Source organism: Ruditapes philippinarum, unplaced genomic scaffold (assembly GCF_026571515.1).
Source record: "Ruditapes philippinarum isolate M1 unplaced genomic scaffold, ASM2657151v2 ctg683_1_1_1_1, whole genome shotgun sequence".
In the NCBI taxonomy this organism is placed as follows: Eukaryota; Metazoa; Mollusca; class Bivalvia; order Venerida; family Veneridae; genus Ruditapes; species Ruditapes philippinarum.
This window is the reverse complement of record NW_026861864.1, coordinates 1-20,793: the sequence shown is the minus strand read 5'-3', so window position 1 is coordinate 20,793 and position 20,793 is coordinate 1. Positions and strand designations below refer to the sequence as shown.

Genomic DNA, 20,793 nt, shown 5'->3' with positions numbered 1-20,793 from the left:
AAGCTTATAGCTTCATACACAATCGAACTAAAATAAATTTAGTATAAACTGACCAAATAAGTCAATGTTGATTGAATTTGTTCGTACCATGAAGTTGTTCAAAGAATTCTTTACTATGCAGAACTCTGGTATCCATTGTAACCCAAAATAAAAACATAAACAATTGGCACAAAACATTGTGCAGAAGGCCTCTATGGGGGTTGTTTGAACTGAAGTATCAAGATGTTTTCAAAGGGAAAGTAAACATCAGGTATATAATAGTAATACTTTTAATAGTTATACATTTGAAGAATCAACTCAAAAAGTGTTTATAAATAATTATTGATTATTTATTCAAATACAATAAAACATTACATCAACATATATTACAAATATTGCACTGTCCATATTATACAATCAGATACATGTGATAATAGCTGAACACACAGAAAAACTTCAACAACAATGACCATGTAAACAAATGAACAATTAAACAATAGTTACCAAAAAAAACCACACCGGAAATGTGTTGCAAGAGTGGATGTTTCCCTTTTAAATGTGAATGTAGTGAATTAGAAAGTTAAAGCTTAACCACAAGTAATCAAAGAGAGTAACAGTGAAAATAAGACACAATGTAATAACTGGTTTTCACTGGAAAGTTTTTTTTTACACTTTGAAATTCAAGTTTATATCAATTTAACAATTCGAATCCAACAAATAAAGAGCACTAAGTTTAAAGCACATTTTCATCAGTTTAAACCTCAAGTCGGTAATATTGTTGTTATCTTACAAACCGAAGCATTGCATTACTGTACATATGCTTGGACGATTTTGCTTAAAAATGACCAATTCACTGTTCATGCAGTTGAAGTTTCAATGGTTGTAGCTATTTCAGGCAGTTGAAGTTTCGCTGGTGAAACACATCAGGTGAAACTTCATTTGAGATTTGAACTTGTTTATTAACTCTTCCACTTTCCTGAAACATGAAAGTGTAGTTACTGTAACACATTTTTGATGCATTTATTATTTACAATTTATTTATCAGACAGAGATATTTATCATGTAAATTTTACAATAATAGGCATCTAAATGTGCATCCAGTTTTGCTGATGTGTTTTATATATTTTGGTTGGGTTATAATTCAGACTAACACAGTATAGGTCATATGGCAACTTCCCAGCTTTAATTGTGGAGGAATACCTTAGGTGCCTCTCGGTGCATTATTTCAAAAACCGACACCTTAGTTGAACTCACCCACACTCCATAAGCTAGCTGGATAGCTTCCTCACATGAAAGAATCCAAAGTCCTTGGCGTGATTCGAACCCACAGCCATTAGGGGCAAGTGGTTTGAAAATCACAACCTTAACCACTTAGTTACACCTTATTTTAAGCTGATGTGGAGAGGAACTACCAGAATGGTTACCATACAACAATACTTTTTTCAACATTTCTAACAGCCTCACAATGGATGAACTGAATTTTATACATACAATAACTATTGATTGATTAAAAAGATTCTTTCTAAAATTTCAAAAAGTTATGGTATATCAATTTATATTTCTGATGTTGTTTTTACTTGTATAGATTACCTTTTTTCTCCTTGTGGTAAATCAGGTAAATGATCAAGGGCTTCTTTAAAACTTGTTCTGAAACATAAAATCAGTCATCATATGAAAAAAGGTTTTTTTAACTCAAAAAATAATCATTGTGTATTTAATAAATTTAACTAGATAAATAAATATCCAGTTTCTGTACTGCTTAAAATTAAAAAATATACAAGAATTTTAAAGATGCTTTGAATTTCAAAATTTAATTAATACTCAGTTACAAAACCCCTGTTGATATCATAATTATTAAATCATTGTGTTAACATGGTAATCATTAACTATAACATGTTGCATTTAAATTCTATAAACCATGTTTTCCCAAAATTGAAAGAAAATAAAAAGTTAAGAGTGTATCAAATGTACAATTAATAATTTGCTGATAACATATACATTCAAGTGCTTTTTAGCATTTTATTAGAATTGCACAATATATTTCTGAATATATAAAGTAAACACGAATGTCATATAAAACCTTTTTGACAACTGAAAAGTTCTGCCAGTAAAAGCGGAGTTACATTACACTCTAGAGCTACACTTTATCATAAAATGAGGTGTGTTTCTTGAAACATGTTGTACTTCTATCATTAAACAATGAAAAAGCTGAGTACTTACATGGTCATATTTGAATTGTAGAGCTGAACTGTATGCTGTAGACATAAAATCTCTAGCTTAGCCTGAAACAAAAATAGCACTGAACAATTCATTTCAAGAGGGCCATGATGGCCCTGAAGTCGCTCACCTGTATATAGGCCCCCGGAGCGGGGCCAGTTAAACCCCAGGGCTTTTATTTTAACAAACTTGGTAGACACCCATTAGAAGATATTTCATGCTTAACATCTAAGGTCTAGCTGGTCAAGTTTTTTTCTTTACACATATAGTTAAAAACAATAACACACCTGGGGCAGGGCCAGTTTTGACCCAAGGGCTTTTATTTGAACAATCTTTGTAGACACTTACTAGAAAATGTTGCATGCTTAATATCTAAACTCTAGCTATTTGAGTTTTTTCAAAGAAGATTTTTTTAAGTTTATGTATAACACATATAAGGAAAAGGAATGACCCCCGGGGCGGGGCCTATTTTGATCCCAGGGCTTTTATTTGAACAAACTTGGTAGACACTCACTAGAAGATGTTTCATGCTTAGTATCTAAACCCTAGCTATTTGTTTTTTTTTTCAAAGAAGATTTTTTAAGTTTTTGCTATACACATATAAGGAAAATCAATGACCCCCGGGGCGGGGCCAATTTTGACCCCAGGGCTCTTATTTGAACAAACTTGGTAGACATCCATTAGAACATGTTTCATGCTAAATATCTTAGCTGTAGCTCTTTGGGTTTTTTAGAAGAAGATTTTTGAAGTTTCTACTATATGCATATAGGAAAATCAATGACCCCCTGGGACAGGGCCAATTTTTGACCCCAGGGCTTTTATTTGAACAAACTTCGTAGACAACCATTAGAAGATGTTTCATGCTAAATATCTTAGCTCTAGCTCTTTTGGTTCTTTAAAAGAAGATTTTTTAAAGTTTTTACTATATGCATATAAGGAAAATCAATGACCCCAGGGGCGGGCCAATTTTGACCCCAGGGCTTTTATTTGAACAAACTTGGTAGACATCCATTAGAACATGTTTCATGCCAAATATCTAAGCTCTAGCTCTTTGGTTTTTTTAGAAGAAGATTTTTTAAGTTTTTACTATATGCATATAGGGAAAATCAATGCCCCCCTGGGGCGTGGCCAATTTTGACCCCAGGGCTTTTATTTGAACAACTTGGTAGACACCCATTAGAACATGTTTCATGCTTAGTATCTAAACTCTAGCTATTTGGTTTTTTTTAAAGAAGATTTTTTAAGTTTTTACTATATGCATATAAGGAAAATCAATGACCCCCGGGGCGGGGCCAATTTTGACCCCAGGGCTCTTATTTGAACAAACTTGGTAGACATCCATAAGAACATGTTTCATGCTAAATATCTTAGCTCTAGCTCTTTGGGTTCTTTAAAAGAAGATTTTTTAAGTTTTTACAATATGCATATAGGGAAAATCAATGACCCCCTGGGGCGGGGCCAATTTTGACCCCAGGGATTTTATTTGAACAAACTTGGTAGACACTCACTAGAAGATGTTTCATGCCAAATATCTAAGCTCTAGCTCTTTGGGTTTTTTAGAAGAAGATGTTTAAAGTCTTTTCTTTTGGTTGCCATGACAACCAGAGTTCTGCATGGAATGGAATTCTTTGAACAACTTTGTTAAGGCTTCACACAAGGAACATCCCTGTGAAGTTTCATTATGATCTGCCTTATGGTTTCAGAGGAGATGTCGTTTTAAAAGTGTGAACGGACAAGGGACGACGTACGACGGACAAAGAGTGATCCTAATAGCTCACCCTGAGCATATGCTCAGGTGAGCTAAAAATATGTAACTACAAAACAACAAGTAATCTTGATACAAAATAACTGTACTAAGATGTAAAATTATTTCATACTTTCATAATGAATACCTTAACAAATGTTATTTAGGATATTAAAAGAGAAGAAAAATTTACTTGTCAGTACATACCAATAACATTTTATTATCTAAATAGCTCACAGATAAATTTTAATTGTAAAAATCTGAAATCCACCCAATACCAAGTCTTCACCATTTGAACTTCTGCTATAACTTTAACTGTTTCACAAAAAATATAATAAACTTTTTAACCCTAAACCTACTGGTGGACGATGATTGAAACCAGTGCAGACCACCACAAACCTACTGATGGTGGATGATTGCAATCAGTGAAGACCACCCCAAACCTACTGGTGGTGGATGATTGCAATCACTGCAGACCACCCCAAACATATTGGTGGTGGATGATTGCAATCAGTGCAGACCACCCCAAACCTACTGGTGGTGGATGATTGCAATCAGTGCAGACCACCCCAAACCTACTGGTGGTGGATGATTGCAATCAGTGCAGACCACCCCAAACATATTGGTGGTGGATGATTGCAATCAGTGCAGACCACCCCAAACCTACTGGTGGTGGATGATTGCAATCAGTGCAGACCACCCCAAACCTACTGGTGGTGGATGATTGCAATCAGTGCAGACCACCCCAAACATATTGGTGGTGGATGATTGCAATCAGTGCAGACCAACCCAAACATATTGGTGGTGGATGATTGCAATCAGTGCAGACCACCCCAAACCTACTGGTGGTGGATGATTGCAATCAGTGCAGACCACCCCAAACCTACTGGTGGTGGATGATTGCAATCAGTGCAGACCAACCCAACCTACTGGTGGTGGATGATTGCAATCACTGCAGACCAACCCAACCTACTGGTGGTGGATGATTGCAATCACTGCAGACCACCCCAAACCTACTGGTGGTGGATGATTGCAATCACTGCAGACCACCCCAAACATATTGGTGGTGGATGATTGCAATCAGTGCAGACCACCCCAAACCTACTGGTGGTGGATGATTGCAATCAGTGCAGACCACCCCAAACCTACTGGTGGTGGATGATTGCAATCAGTGCAGACCAACCCAACCTACTGGTGGTGGATGATTGCAATCAGTGCAGACCAACCCAAACCTACTGGTGGTGGATGATTGCAAATCAGTGCAGACCACCCCAAACCTACTGGTGGTGGATGATTGCAATCAGTGCGGACCACCCCAAACATATTGGTGGTGGATGATTGCAATCAGTGCGGACCACCCCAAACATATTGGTGGTGGATGATTGCAATCAGTGCAGACCAACCAAACCTACTGGTGGTGGATGATTGCAATCACTGCAGACCACCCCAAACATATTGGTGGTGGATGATTGCAATCAGTGCAGACCAACCCAACCTACTGGTGGTGGATGATTGCAATCAGTGCAGACCAACCCAAACCTACTGGTGGTGGATGATTGCAATCAGTGCAGACCACCCAAACCTACTGGTGGTGGATGATTGCAATCACTGCAGACCAACCCAAACCTACTGGTGGTGGATGATTGCAATCAGTGCAGACCAACCCAAACCTACTGGTGGTGGATGATTGCAATCAGTGCAGACCAACCCAAACCTACTGGTGGTGGATGATTGCAATCAGTGCAGACCAACCCAAACCTACTGGTGGTGGATGATTGCAATCACTGCAGACCAAATCAGCTGGCACATCTATACAGTCCAATCATGGTCTATATTGTCCACTTTTCATTCAGAATTTATTTTGAAATTTCCCCTTTTAATTACAGTGCAGTCCAACCAAAATTATTTGAATTGCCAGGGACTGAAAATTTACTTTGAATAATGGATGGGTTCCAATTATTGAAATCTAAATAATAGTGATAGACAACAATTTAAAATCTTTGATCATTCCCAAATCAGAGCAAAACTACCAGCACCCATTCGTCTAGCTTTGGATAAGAGGTATGAAATTTCAGGACAGAAATTTTACTTTGAAAAATAGGAGATTTTCGGATAATGCATTTCAAATAAATATATTTGTATTTACATTAACTTATATAGAGATAAAAACAAAACTCCTAATCTACTTTAGATAATGCCAGGTACAAAATGTATTTGAATAAAGTGTTGTTGAATAACCAGGTTCGGATTGCATTGTCAAGATTGAAAGATGGGCAAAACCATTTAAGATAATAAGTGTGGTAAAGTTAAATACAAGTGAATTACCTGTAGTATACCATTGGTACCAAACTCAGGTACACATTGTATACTGGTGGATGATGATTTCAATCAGTGCAGACCAAGATCAGCCACCACATCTGTACTGTCCAATCATAGTCTGCACTGTTCACTATTCATTCAGAGCTTATTTTGAAATTTTCCTTATAAATGACAGCATTGTTAAGATCGAAAGATGGGCAAAACCATTTTAGACATTTAGTATGGTAAAGTTAAATATAAGAATAATGTCCCTCGCCTAATGGACTGGACACAAAATATACCATATAACAGATAATATTAAGCTTTGAACCCCTCCCCCCTCAAGTGTGGCCTTGACCTTGAAGGTAGGGGTCCACATGCTGCGCATGACACATCATAACATTTTCATGAACATTTGTGCCAAGTAATTTCAAAATCCCTTAAAACTAAAGTGTGATGGACAGACAGATGGAGCCCATTTCTTTATCCCCTTTTTACTCGAGTAATTTTTATAAAAGGTGATAAAAAACAAGTGAATTACCTGTAGTATACCATTGGTACCAAACTCAGGTACACATTGTATCAGTCGAGACATTTCCTCAACAACAGCATCCACAATCTTGGTCATCACACGAGATATAAATGATGGCGATATTGAATATACCTGAGAAAGATCAAACAACATTTATAAATAACTATTTCATGTGTTTTTATAACATATTTACAATCATCCCTGACATTTCCCCAAAAAGTTTTCTTTTGATTTTGAATTATCTCATTCCAAATCTGAAACCTGTTTAAACATCCTGTTAAATCATCCCATTTGTTCTATTTATGGCTTAGTGAAAGTCTATAATGCTATATTATCTGTAAAAAAAAGAGTTTTTACTAAATTTTGCTATTACTTTTCTTGTAATTTTACAGATAAAATATTCACAGAGTATAACAATTATATACGGTTCTGTAATTCAACTATGCAACTTTTATTCATCTCATCACACACATATAAAATAAGACCTCTGATACCAGATATTAGCATTTTTACCTCAGCATGAACCTCTATCATTCCCATTATAACTTCCTTTAAGTAATCTCGTACATCTGAAAATAAAGGTACAGCAATTTATATATTCTATATAATAATGTTGTTGAGTTTAAAATCAGCACAGTAAAGATCATATTCTGATATCATAATAAAATTATTCCAGCTTTACTCATAATCCTCTGGTTCCCTTCCTTGCATCATCTTAGAAAAGTAAAACTAAAGACCTTCAGGAAATTATCTGGACATTTTTGAAAGAATTAAAGTATCTAACCTTTAACACATGACAAGGATGCTCAAATAGGAAGAAATGACAAGGAGGCTCAAATAGGAAGAAATGACAAGGAAGCTCAAATAGGAAGAAATGACAAGGAGGCTCAAATAGGAAGAAATGACAAGGAGGCTCAAATAGGAAGAAATGACAAGGAAGCTCAAATAGGAAGAAATGACAAGGAGGCTCAAATAGGAAAAAATGACAAGGAGGCTCAAATAGGAAAAAATGACAAGGAGGCTCAAATAGGAAGAAATGACAAGAAGGCTCAAATAGGAAAAAATGACAAGGAAGCTCAAATAGGAAAAAATGACAAGGAAGCTCAAATAGGAAGAAATGACAAGGAGGCTCAAATAGGAAAAAATGACAAGGAAGCTCAAATAGGAAGAAATGACAAGGAGGCTCAAATAGGAAGAAATGACAAGGAGGCTCAAATAGGAAGAAATGACAAGGAGGCTCAAATAGGAAGAAATGACAAGGAGGCTCAAATAGGAAAAAATCGAACAATGGAAGCTCAAATAGGAAGAAATGACAAGGAGGCTCAAATAGGAAGAAATGACAAGGAGGCTCAAATAGGAAAAAATGACTAGGAGGCTCAAATAGGAAAAAATGACAAGTAAGCTCAAATAGGAAGAAATGACAAGGAGGCTCAAATAGGAAGAAATGACAAGGAGGCTCAAATAGGAAGAAATGACAAGGAGGCTCAAATAGGAAGAAATGACAAGGAGGCTCAAATAGGAAAAAATGACAAGGAAGCTCAAATAGGAAGAAATGACAAGGAGGCTCAAATAGGAAGAAATGATGCAAATAATTTTTTTCAATTGACCATAAAGTTTATAAAGGGAATACAATCCAGCACCTGTTTCATTTAACATGTATCATCAAATTGCTCATACAAATGTACAGGAATATGGAAAATGCTTAATAGCTTAATATAGTGGTGGCAAAGGCTAATAACGTTTAATTTTAGCAGGGTATGGGTTAAGACAATTGTCATTCTGTAGTTAGATGTTTTTTCAGTAATAACAATATAATAACTTGGTCTACCTGTAGGTGATCTGCAATGCCTCCAATCAAAATGTCCTCTATACATGTTAGGTTCCATGGCTCCCACGATTGGGTTAGATTTTTCCTCTATATATGCCTCAAACAACTGATGATCCAACTTATTGTATGTGTCTTGACTAGCCTTAATACACATATAAATAAACACATATTAATTAACTCATATAAATCAACTCATATAGAAAAAAACTCATATAAATATACGATATAAATACATTGTAAAATGTCTTCATATTCATTATAATTATACTTGTTAATTCAGCCAATCTATTCAAATAAATCATCAAGAATTATTTGAGTTCAATGAAAATCCAGTTTTTATTGATATGCAGGCATCAGTCATTTTCTTCATATAAATTACAAATTTTACACAAAGGCCTTGATATGTTTGCTATGTATTGCAAAATCAATGTACTCAAGAAAAGTAATGTGTTATAGAGCTGTCACCTAAGTGACGCATACCCCCAAAAAAGTTTCTTAAGTGTGCAGGTATTATGAAAAGAAAAGAGAATGAAAGTAACTAATTGCTGAATATTGTTCTTTGTATCATTGTACCTGTAATCTCTAATTGTGATAGCATGAACCTTCAAAATATAAGTGTGACCTTGACCTTTGAAGAAGGGACGTGGTTCCTGGACACAACAAAATGTTGTGATGAGATAGACATTTGTGCCAATTTTTTTCAAAATCCCTCAATGCATGACAAAGTTACAGTCTGGACATGATTGTTGTGTAAGTGGGGACACACGAAAAGATGGACATGAGCCTTAGCGGCGACACACTGTCTTGATGTAGTAGACATTTGTGCAAAGTTTTTTTAAAATCCTTCCATGCATGACAAAGTTCAGTCCGAACAAAAATCGGTAAATCATGTATCTTCAAACTCTTCTCGAGAGAAAGAGTACCTTCAAACTATAAGTGTGACCATGACCTTGAAGGTAGGGACATAGGTCTTTGTCGTGACATGTCACCTTGATGTGGTAGACATTCATGCCTAGTTTTTTTAAAATCCTTCGATGCATGGCAAAGTTACAGACCGGACACAAATGTGTGTACATATAAACTCTAATTGTGATTAAGTGAACTTCAAAATGATAGTGTGACCTTGACCTTTGAGGTAGGGACGTCATTATTGGATGCAACACATAATCTTGATGTTGTAGACATTTATGCCAAGTTCTTTTAAAATCCTTTCATGCATGACAAAGTTACAGCCTGGACACGATTTTGTGTACCTATTAATTGTAATAAAGATTATGTGAAACTTCAAAATGTAAGTGTGACCTTGACCTTTGAGGTAGGGACGTAATTCTTGGAGGCGACACATCGTCTTGATGTGGTAGACATTTATGCCTAGTTATTTAAAAATCATTTGATGCATGACAAAGTTACAGTCCAGACACAAATGTGTGTACCTATTTACTCTAATTGTGATAATGTGAAACTTCAAAATGATAGTGTGACCTTGACCTTTGAGGTAGGAACAAGGTTCTTGGACGCGACACTTCGTCTTGATGTGGTAGACATTTGTGCCAAGTTATTTCAAAATCCCTCAATGTATGACAAAGTTACAGTCCGGACACGAATGAAGTAGATACGCACAGACGGACGGACACAGACAGACAGACAGACAAACAGATGGTGCGATTATATTATGCCTCCCTTTGGGGGCATAAAAAGAACAATATCTTTACTTATCTTTGGAAGCAAATTAAAAATATCTAAAAACCCTGAATTTAGCATTTTTTAATTGATTTCATTAAATTTAGCATAATTTTATTGGTTTCATAGAGAAAACCTTACTTCAGACAAATGCCTGAAAACTTGTATCCATGCAAAGTTTCAAATTTTGAATCAAAGCTTTCTCCAATTGATGTGCCAATGCAAATTTTTGGATTTTGGACCAATGCATTCTCTATGTAGTTTAGTGCCGGTCAACCTTTCGGTGTCTTAGGTAATGGAGACCGTGACATTTGTAAGCTACATACCTGTAGAACTTTGTTCATCTCAACATAACCATGTTTATTGAGGTTCTCCACAAGTCGTGGTATCAGATGTCCCTTTGTGTGGTTACAATTACTCAACATTATTATCAACTTCTTATCCTGTTAAATATACAATGTAAAAATTAAATAATAATTGTGTCAAACAGACAACAATTACAACAATATCTTAACAGAACGGAAATATCAGAAGAATGTCACGACCCTGATATGAATATAATAATAATGTTATAACTTAACAGAGGAAGTTATGGAAATGTCATAATTAAATAAATAAATAAATTGCAGAGATATTTAATAGTTTCTTTAGTAGTTATCAATTTTAGTAGCATATTTTAAATTTTTGATATTATGGAAATGGAATATCATAGAATTGGAAATGTCAGATATTAAGAAAATGGACATTTACTGACCTTTGATGGTACATGGTCCTCATGCGACCTTGATTCCATCATCTGCTTATCTCCTTCATTACTAAAACTAAAAGAAAGTGTAATATCAAAACAATATCCTGAACCTCCTAACTTGATTCTGCTGTATTTGTTATTAAAATTTAAAGGTTAGTAACTACAGAAGAACTTCTATGTGTTCAACTTCGATAAGTCCATTTGTTACACCTTTTGTAATTCACATGTATACATAGATCATGAAATGACTCAAACTTTTGTCATTAAATTGAGGCCGATTCATGAATCAAAGTCTCGATGTGTAAAGTTTTTTTCGCAAGTCCCTTTAACTTTGACTTACCAAAGATCTACTGTATCTTGATTTTAGGAAACAAAGGCAATGTATATTGCATTGCTTACTAAAACTTTGAAATAAATTAACATGGTCAATAGAACATGATTCCTATACCAGGGGTCGAGGGTATAAAGAAATATTCTTATCTCAAACTCAGATCTTAGGAATTTGATTGGTCAGAAACAGGCACAGAATGTGAAATGACCAATGAAAATCTTGAGATTCAAGCTTGATCTAAGGAAAAGGTTTTATAACCTTGGGGCCAGGGCCTGCTATGCCTATCTTAGTACACACAAAAGTATCAATTTAAAATCGATATCCTAAAATGCCATATAAGTTATATCACAGGGTGTGAAAAATATGCAGTCTGATCGGAACTTGAACCCAGAACCCTCGGAAAACTAATCCGCAGCTCTACCACCTGAGCTATCCAGCTGCTTACACATCTTCTCCCCTCAATTGTGACCAGTTCTGAACCATGACACTTTAAAACAAAGTAAATTATATTTTCGACAGTGATACCTGTTATCTGGAGATTTTGTATCTTTATCATTCTCCGTGAAGGCAAGCTGCTCTAGACAAGGGGCAAATGCCTCCAGTAGTTTAGTGCACAATACAGTAGCTTCCTTCTGAACAGGTCTTTGATTAAATATCTGTAAATGGCAAGGAAATAGTAATTCGTGTTTGTTTTTGTTTAATGTAATAAAACAACATACAGGTAATTAACAAGTCATCCTTGATTCTACAAAGGGCAACTGCTAATTTTACACACACAAATAGGTTTTGAAAAGTGTACTTTTGATGTCAGTGGTGGTTACGCTTTTTTATTGAATATATAATAATTCTAAGATCATAGTGTATCAAAAACTAGAAAAAATTGATTTTCAGATGAGCATAGAAAAATTGTAAATTGATACAGGGTTAATATTTTAACATATTTATCTTCAAGCCTGCCTCATTCTGTAAAGAAATTAATGAGACAACTCTTCCTGAATAAAATTGTGGTTCTCTGAAACATTACATTGTCACCTTAGTGCAGTAATGGGTTAACTCCTACTATGATAAGATAGGAGTTTACCAATTACTGCACTAAGGTGACAATGTGAATAATGAATTATGCAGAAAACTTTGTTGCTGATGTGAACAACTCTTGAGTTGGCTTCATAGCACTAACCAGCACTGGTGTCATATGAGGAAACATGACACTGGCTCCATTAGGGCTTGAGCCCACCATCCCTAGGTTATGAGGCAGACACTTTAACTAAATGTACTAATCTACTGCCCCTGTTACAGTTCTGTGAAATCAGAAGTCAACATCAACTTCAAATGAAAATTTTTGACCATAGTTGAAAGTTAAAATTTACTAAACAGGCATGCAATAATTCAGAACTCAAGGCCCATTTTTCAATTTATTACTAAGACTCTCCATACTAAGTTAAAAGTAAGTAAAATCAACAACAAAAACTTTTAGTTGCTTCAAAACAAAATTTCTTAATTTTTGTGTTTAAATGTTGAATTCTGCTTAGCTGGGGCATGGATGGTAGCTTGCAATTCCAGTACCATTCATGAACAGACTCAATCAAACTGAGTCTGCAACATTTTCAATTTTGCCATTTTGGGCGTTCTTTAGGGATTCTGTTTTTTCTATTTTGTAGTAAATCTCTTTAAAAATACTGTGTGAGAACTCATACCTCTCTTTCACCAAATTTATTCTGTACAACAACCTCGTGTAAATGCTGGATAGCTTCATTAACAATGTTCTCAAACAGGGCTGGCTGTAAATATAATATATATAACTCTTAGTTAATGAGAGGCTTATGTTACTAGTAAAGAAAAAGGGGAGCTAACTCAGAAGCTTTTCCACACCATACTGTTGCCTAATCTTATGATTTTGATACTGAGGTCCTGAACACTATCAACTAGGGATGGCAACTAACACCAAAATCAATACTCGCGTACTGGGTCATTTTTTCGCTTGAGTACTCAGTTACTTGAATGATTTCCTATTATCTTCAAAGTTTTATCACCATCTGCATGCTACTTTTTCTATTTACATTCATAAAATTTGTAACTAGAAATGGGACAGCAAGTGTGTTAACTTAGATTTACCAAAAAACAAATAAAAAAAGCACTATTTTTTACAACGTTTAAATTAATGCATTTCTGGCTATACATGCGTAAAGAAGAAAAAGGGAGTTACTCTCCTTTATAGAGAGAACAACAAACGTTTAATCAAGTGTAATTACTACCTTTAATCTCACATTTATCATAGCAATCAGGCGTTTTCAAAACAGTTACCTTAAAATAAGTTTTGACTACAAACTGTTACATGATTTAAGGTAATTAAACATCATAAGAGGCCAAATGACATAAGCGACACAGGTGTTCAATCCCATATGCGTGTCAAACTTTTCATGGCCTTGTTAAATTTACAATATTATTTTCGCACCTCTGCAAGGATGTTTTGATTGTATTTAACAGGTATTTATCTTAAACTATAACTCACTAGTTGGGTTTTACCGCCAAATTCATCATCAAGTTCCACCACCCATGTTTCTTTTGTATGAAGACAGCGGACATCTGAAAATAATTTATAATGGAATTGACAAGTTAACAAAGATATACAGGGTTAGATTTTTCGCATTTTTTCCACTAGAAATTTTTGCGAGTGACTTTCTAATAAACTCGCTATATGAGAAATTTGTTAAAAAGGTCGGACTGTCTATGAACTTGGTTGCAAAACATGCAAAAATCACGCACAATTGTCAATGACATCCATTGTGAGATTTTCTATCAAAATATAACAAAACTTGCATTCTGCATGTTATCTGAAATGGAAGTTTCTAAACTGCAATATAAGTAAACTTTGTTGAAATAGGTTTTTTAAACAAAGGTGGTCTGTAAAGTTATATTTGCCCATAGTTCAAAACAGACTCTTTCAAAATTAACCCATTACATTTCAATTTTACTTATAAGCAATGAAATCAAGTCACAGTTGATAAGTCACAATTAAAGGCATCAAAAAGAAACAACATCCTGGCCATGTTCGCGCTGCATAACAGGTGCTCTCTACATTTGTTTTACAACAGTGTCAGATAATATCACTTGTAGTTTTCAAAATTTACTGGCATTTTATGAGTATGCCAGCTGAAATTCCAACCCTGCATTAATTGAAGTAGAAAACTTAAAACAAGAGCTGTCACAGGAGACAGCGAAGCTCAACTAAAACAAGAGGGCCATGATGGCCCTGAGGTCGCTCACCTGTATATAGCTCTAGCTCTTTGGGTTCTTTAAAAGAAGGTTTTTTAAGTTTTTACTATATGCATATAGGGAAAATCTATGACCCCCTGGAGCAGGGCCAATTTTGACCTCAGGGCTTTTATTTGAACAAACTTGGTAGACACTCATTAGAAGATGTTTCATGCTAAATATCTTAGCTCTAGCTCTTTGGGTTCTTTAAAAGAAGATTTTTTAAGTTTTTACTAAATGCATATAGGGAAAATCAATGGCCCCCTGGGGCGGGGCCAATTTTGCCCCCAGGGCTTTTATTTGAACAAACTTGGTAGACATTCACTAGAAGATGTTTCATGCCAAATATCTTAGCTCTAGCTCTTACAGTTCTTTAAAAGAAGATTTTTTAAGTTTTTACTATATGCATATAGGAAAATCAATGACCCCCCGGGGCGGGGCCAATTTTGACCCCAGGGCTTTTATTTGAACAAACTTGGTAGACACTCACTAAAAGATGTTTCATGCCAAATATCTTAGCTCTAGCTCTTTGGGTTCTTTAACCCTTTCCCCCATGAGCATATTGTGAAAAATGGCCATTTTCACTGAAAAGCCCCTTGTTACAAGTTCAAACTGCTATGAAACTATGACAAATGCTTCAATACTAATCAAACTTGGCACAAATGTTGACTGGACCATTGCCTTTGTAACGACATGCTCAGTCTTAAATTTCCTGTTACCATGGCAACGAGGGGACATCTCAAAATTGCCAAAAATCACTTTTTTGCCTCGATTTTTTCCATCAAAATTTATTTCAAAGTGCTGCAACTTCTCAAGGGATTGAGATAGAGTCAAAGGCTTTTCAGCGTTGGTTACACGTTACCTTATGATCGACCTGGGGTCATTTTAAGCCTCTCACAAGTCCAAAATTTTCTTGGCGATGAGGGGGACTCTGCCCCCCTTCAAACCCCCCAAACAGAAGGGGGCACATCCCCCTTCTGGCAACCCCCTGATGTAATATTTGGATGGGGGGCGGCGCCAAAAAAAAGGTCACTTTTTTTTAACAACATTTCTCAAACGAAAGACAGTGTTTGGGGCCTAAATAGGGCATTTTTTCACTGTTTGAGGCCTCAAAAAAGGGGGGGGCAAAAAGCCGTCGAAACACGCTTATATAAGGGAAAAGGTTAAAAGAAGATTTTTTAAGTTTTTACTATATGCATATAGGGAAAATCTATGACCCCCTGGGGCAGAGCCAATTTTGACCCCAGGGCTTTTATTTGAAAAAACTTGGTAGACACTCACTAGAAGATGTTTCATGCCAAATATCTTAGCTCTAGCTCTTTGGGTTCTTTAAAAGAAGATTTTTTAAGTTTTTACTATATGCATATAGGGAAAATCAATGACCCCCTGGGGCGGGGCCAATTTTGACCCCAGGGCTTTTATTTGAACAAACTTGGTAGACACTCATTAGAAGATGTTTCATGCCAAATATCTAAGCTCTAGCTCTTAGGGTTGTTTAAAAGAAGATATTTAAAGATTTTTCTTTCGGTTGCCATGGCAACCAGAGTTCTGCATGGAATTAAATTCTTTGAACAATTTTAAAGGTGACCACCAAAGGAACATTCCTGTGAAGTTTGGATGAAATTGGCTCAGTGGTTTATGAGGAGATGTCATTTAAAGCAAAAGTTTACGGACAGATGACGGCCGGACGACGGACGCCGGCCGGACGAAAAGCGATCACAAAAGCTCACCCTGTCACTTTGTGACAGGTGAGCTAAAAACTGGACGTAGTAAGGAGGACAAAACTATGAAAGAAAAATCAATTATGTATAATTATGTATCAAGTTATAGTAAAAAAATAACATTTGTTAACATAAATTCCAAGATCAAGGGGAATAATTCTAGAAATAGTCATGCTAGAGTTATGAACCTTGTCACACAAAATATGTGTAATGATAAGATTTAAATTTTTGAAGTTTGAAGTAGATACCTTAAAAAGTAAAGAAGTTATAATATTTCTTAAAGAAAATCATAAGTTCAAAGAGAGATAAATCTGTAAATATTGCTTCAAGAGTTATGAACATTGTCACATAAAATGTAACTGATGATAAGGAATAAGTATTTGAAGTTTGAGGTAGAGAACCTTTAAAATTAAAAATGTTATAGTAAAAAATAACATTTTTTAAGTAAAAAATCTAAGTTTATGGGGAGATAATTCTTGCAATATTGGTGCTAGAGTTATGAACCTTGTCACAAAAGATGTGGATGATGATAAGGTACATATATTTGAAGTATGAAGTTGATCCCTTTAGAAATAAATATGTAACAGTAAAAAATAATATTTTTTAAGGAAAATTCTAAGTTCAAGGGGAGATAAATCTGAAAATATTGGTGCTAGAGTTGTGAACCTTGTCACATAAGATGTTGATTGATGATAAGGAACATGTATTTGAAGTTTTAAGTTGATACCTTAAGAAATGACAAAGTTATAGTGAAAAATATTTTACTGCACCAAAACTGAAATCTGGACGCGTACGCGGGGGCGAGTAGGACAGCTCTCCATATACTTCGTATAGTCGCGCTAAAAATCACCAACAGCTTGTTGTAACATGGTAAACTTATAGTTAAAATAAGACATACCACTGATGGCTTGTTGAAGCATGGTAAACATACAGTTAGTTCTCATATCAAACGCCAATTCTTGTATCAACTCCTGACTGTCACTTGGCAGATCAAGACTACACAGGGATGACGCACATGACCTACAAGACACAAAACTCTTCAACAATCTAATATATGTCAACAGCTGCTGTTAGAAATTATAGATGTTGTTTTGTCACGTTGAGGTAAAGTATAACAGCATTTCAGTCATATATATCATAGAGACATCTGGCATCATGATCAACCTAATTTTTCCACAAAATTATGCTACCTACTCCATATACATCATGTCAGAGAGCAATGGAAGACAACTGTTATACAGACATATGAGCCGCGTCATGACAAAACCAACATAGTACGTTTGCGACCAGCATGGATCCAGACCAGCCAGCGCATCCGCGCAGTCTGATCAGGATCCATGCTGTTCGCTATCAGTTTCTCTATTTGCTATAGGGTTTGTAAGCGAACAGCATGGATCCTGATCAGACTGCGCGGATGCGCAGGCTGGTCTGGATCCATGCTGGTCGCAAACCCATTGTGTTGGTTTTGTCGTGACGCGGCTCATATTGTTGTCACCCAAATTGCCATGGTAATACATGAACCAAGCCAAGGTCTCAAATTCATGGATCAGATAACAGTAGTCTTAATGATCTCGTTAATTTACCAGACCCACAAATTTTGTACCTGACCTTCCCTTTCCGGCTTTCACCATACAAAGCTCTTGAAAAAGCTCTAAAGGTCATACATTTTGTTCAGGGTTATCATACAGAAAATGCCAATGATCTAAAATTTTAATAAACATCAAATCCTTACCATACTTAATACTGAAGGAAAGGTTTCATTTGCATCAGATTAATTTTTCATTAATATTCGCTACTCAATTAAACCCCAAAATTTTCATGACACTAATTTAGAGCATTCCAAATTTTAAAGTGAGACTTTATTTTACATGACATCCTACCTGACATATCTGACACAGTGAGGAAGCCACGCCCCTGGGATCTCCTTCTTGCTGTCAGGCCACACACCATACTCCTGTAGTCCGTCTGCTGGAATGTTCTCGAGAGACTTGGGAAGGAATGCAGCTCTTACAAGATTGGAGAAATACTTTATAGTTGATGACACCATTTGCTGCAACAACAACATATTATCATCATGATTAAAGAAGCAATTTCAAAGAAAATATATTTTAGCACTTTGTAAATATGCCCAGCCTTATGGTGTGTGACTTAATTCAAATAGTGCAGAATGACATCTGTTCCCAGATCATATACAGACAGGATTCAAAGAAGATTCTTTAAATCGACCAAATATCCAAAAGAATGTTGTAATGGCTTTCTAAAAATTTCAATTTTTACATTGCAAAAATTTCAGAGCAGTTCTTAATCATACATTTACAATATATTTCCAAACATGATTAAGTACCTTACCTTGAATGTATTATATTTTGTTTGATCAGGTTTACTTGGTTTTCCTTCCTGAAATTAAAAACTACATCTTTTTACAACTGATAAATAATTAAATATACAGTAATTCATTTCTTAATAATACAAAGAAAAGTTTTAAGGTTTTATTTGATGATGATAAAAGACGTATCGACTCCAACGACGCTTCATCAGGGTTATAAAATTTCTTAATAATGTTACAATGAACGCTCAAAACAAATATTCAATCAAAAGTTTCAATTTAGGGAACCAGTCACAGAAAAAACTTATACCTAGCATATTTTTTTGAAAAAAGATGGAACCAGTCATACATACATACAAGTAGTATACAGCAGCTTACCTCTTTGACAGTGAGGGAACCAGCAATATATGCTTGTCCAAGTTTCCAGAACTCTGGGAAATTGTTGGTCATAATCTCGGTTAACTCCTCTACAAACAAAACCTTCTGCGGTGTCTTGAACTTCCAACCTAAAATACAAAATATTACTTAAGTTTTGATAACTACATTATACTTGAAAAGTGTAATACATTAATATTTCTATTGCTTATTAACAGAAAATATTACAAGCACACAATATTGGAAATTACTCTGGATTAAACAAACAAGTTAAATTCAAATGTAACCTTACAATTGGTAAATTTTCAATTTCAGAATATCATCAATAAATTAGTCTGTACTTGACTCAATTTGTTAATGTTAAAGCAATTTTTACTCACATTTTATAGGAAAGACTAAGAGTTTTGTTTGAATAACACACCAACACATGCTGACTGGATATATGGGAGAACATAGCCTTCCTAGAGCCTCAGGTTATATAGAGGATATTTGTTTAGTTCAGTGTAAGATCGAAATATATTTCACCGAGTGAGCACCAAAAGGTATATTTCACGAGTGGCGCAGCCACGAGTGAAATATGATTTTTTGGTGTTCACAAGGTGAAATATATTTCGATTTTACACTAAACTAAACAAATTTTCTTTTTATTACATGCAAAGAAACTTTTAACAAGCAATTATCATAGTATTGCAAGCAATCCATAAGTCCCCTACCGGTAAGAGCCCAAGCAACATTCTGAACGGCCATTGGCCAATCACTTAGGTTCCTATTTTAAGTAAATTTCTTGAAAAAGTTCTTTGAAAGTGATCACAGGAAACAGTTTTTATGTATAGACAGACGGACTGAAGGACACTCTAAAGTTATTTTTTAAACATCCCTGTTATCAAAATATAACATTTTTAAAATCCTATCATGATTGAAGAAGTTGGAGTAAAAATTACCAATTTCTCAAAAAAAAGTCTAAGTTCAAAAGGGGCATAATTCTGGAAATAGTCTTGCTAGAGTATTGAACACTCACAAAATGTTGAGTGACAATAAGAAACATTTATATGAAGTTTAAAGTAGATACATTTAGAAAAAGATGTTATTAAAAAAAATAATGTTTTTTTCATGAAAATTTTAAGTTCAAGGGAGGTAATTCTGATAAATTTTGTGCTAGAGTTGTAAACCTTGTCACATATGATGTGGTTGATGACAAGCAACTTATATTTAAAGTTTGAAGAAAATACCTTAAGAAATAAAGAACTTATAGTGAAAAAACTTAAAAACTAGAATCAGAAATCTTGAAATTCAGTCTATTTGTTGCCATAGCAACCAGAATTTTCAACATAGGAAGATAAAAAAGAATGTGCATAATTTCCATACTGCCATCTACCCATATGTCAAGTTTCATAAACATATTTTCAGTACTTTTTGTGTTATCACTGGATCCAGGTTATGTGTAAAATTTGCCATATTTTCAGTCTATTTGTTGCCATAGCAACCAGAATTTTCAACATAGGAAGAAAACAAAAAGACGTGCATAATCTCCATACTGCCATCTATCAATATATCAAGTTTCATAAAAATATTTTCAGTACTTTTTGCGTTATCGCGGGATCCAGGTTATGTGTAAAATTTGCCATATTTTCAGTCTATTTGTTGCCATAGCAACCAGAATTTTCAACATAGGAAGAAAACAAAAAGACGTGCATAATCTCCATACTGCCATCTATCCATATATTCAAGTTTCATTAAAATATTTTCTGTACTTTTTGCGCTC

The 20,793-nt window shown here is 35.0% G+C and overlaps 1 protein-coding gene across 1 annotated transcript; it reads right to left on the bottom strand.

Moving 5' to 3' along the window:
- Window positions 1–315: 315 nt before the first annotated feature.
- Window positions 316–19,162, bottom strand: LOC132717157 (exocyst complex component 2-like; the record flags this gene model as incomplete). The annotated part of the gene is given in 15 exon segments (XM_060700564.1): window positions 316–955; window positions 1,570–1,626; window positions 2,200–2,261; window positions 6,780–6,902; window positions 7,284–7,339; window positions 8,599–8,740; window positions 10,605–10,721; window positions 11,033–11,099; window positions 11,883–12,013; window positions 13,052–13,135; window positions 13,867–13,940; window positions 17,229–17,350; window positions 18,211–18,380; window positions 18,680–18,727; window positions 19,035–19,162. Coding segments are annotated over 15 exon segments (1,466 nt in total), but the record flags the coding sequence as incomplete, so codon positions are not given.
- Between the last annotated feature and the right edge of the window lie 1,631 nt (window positions 19,163–20,793).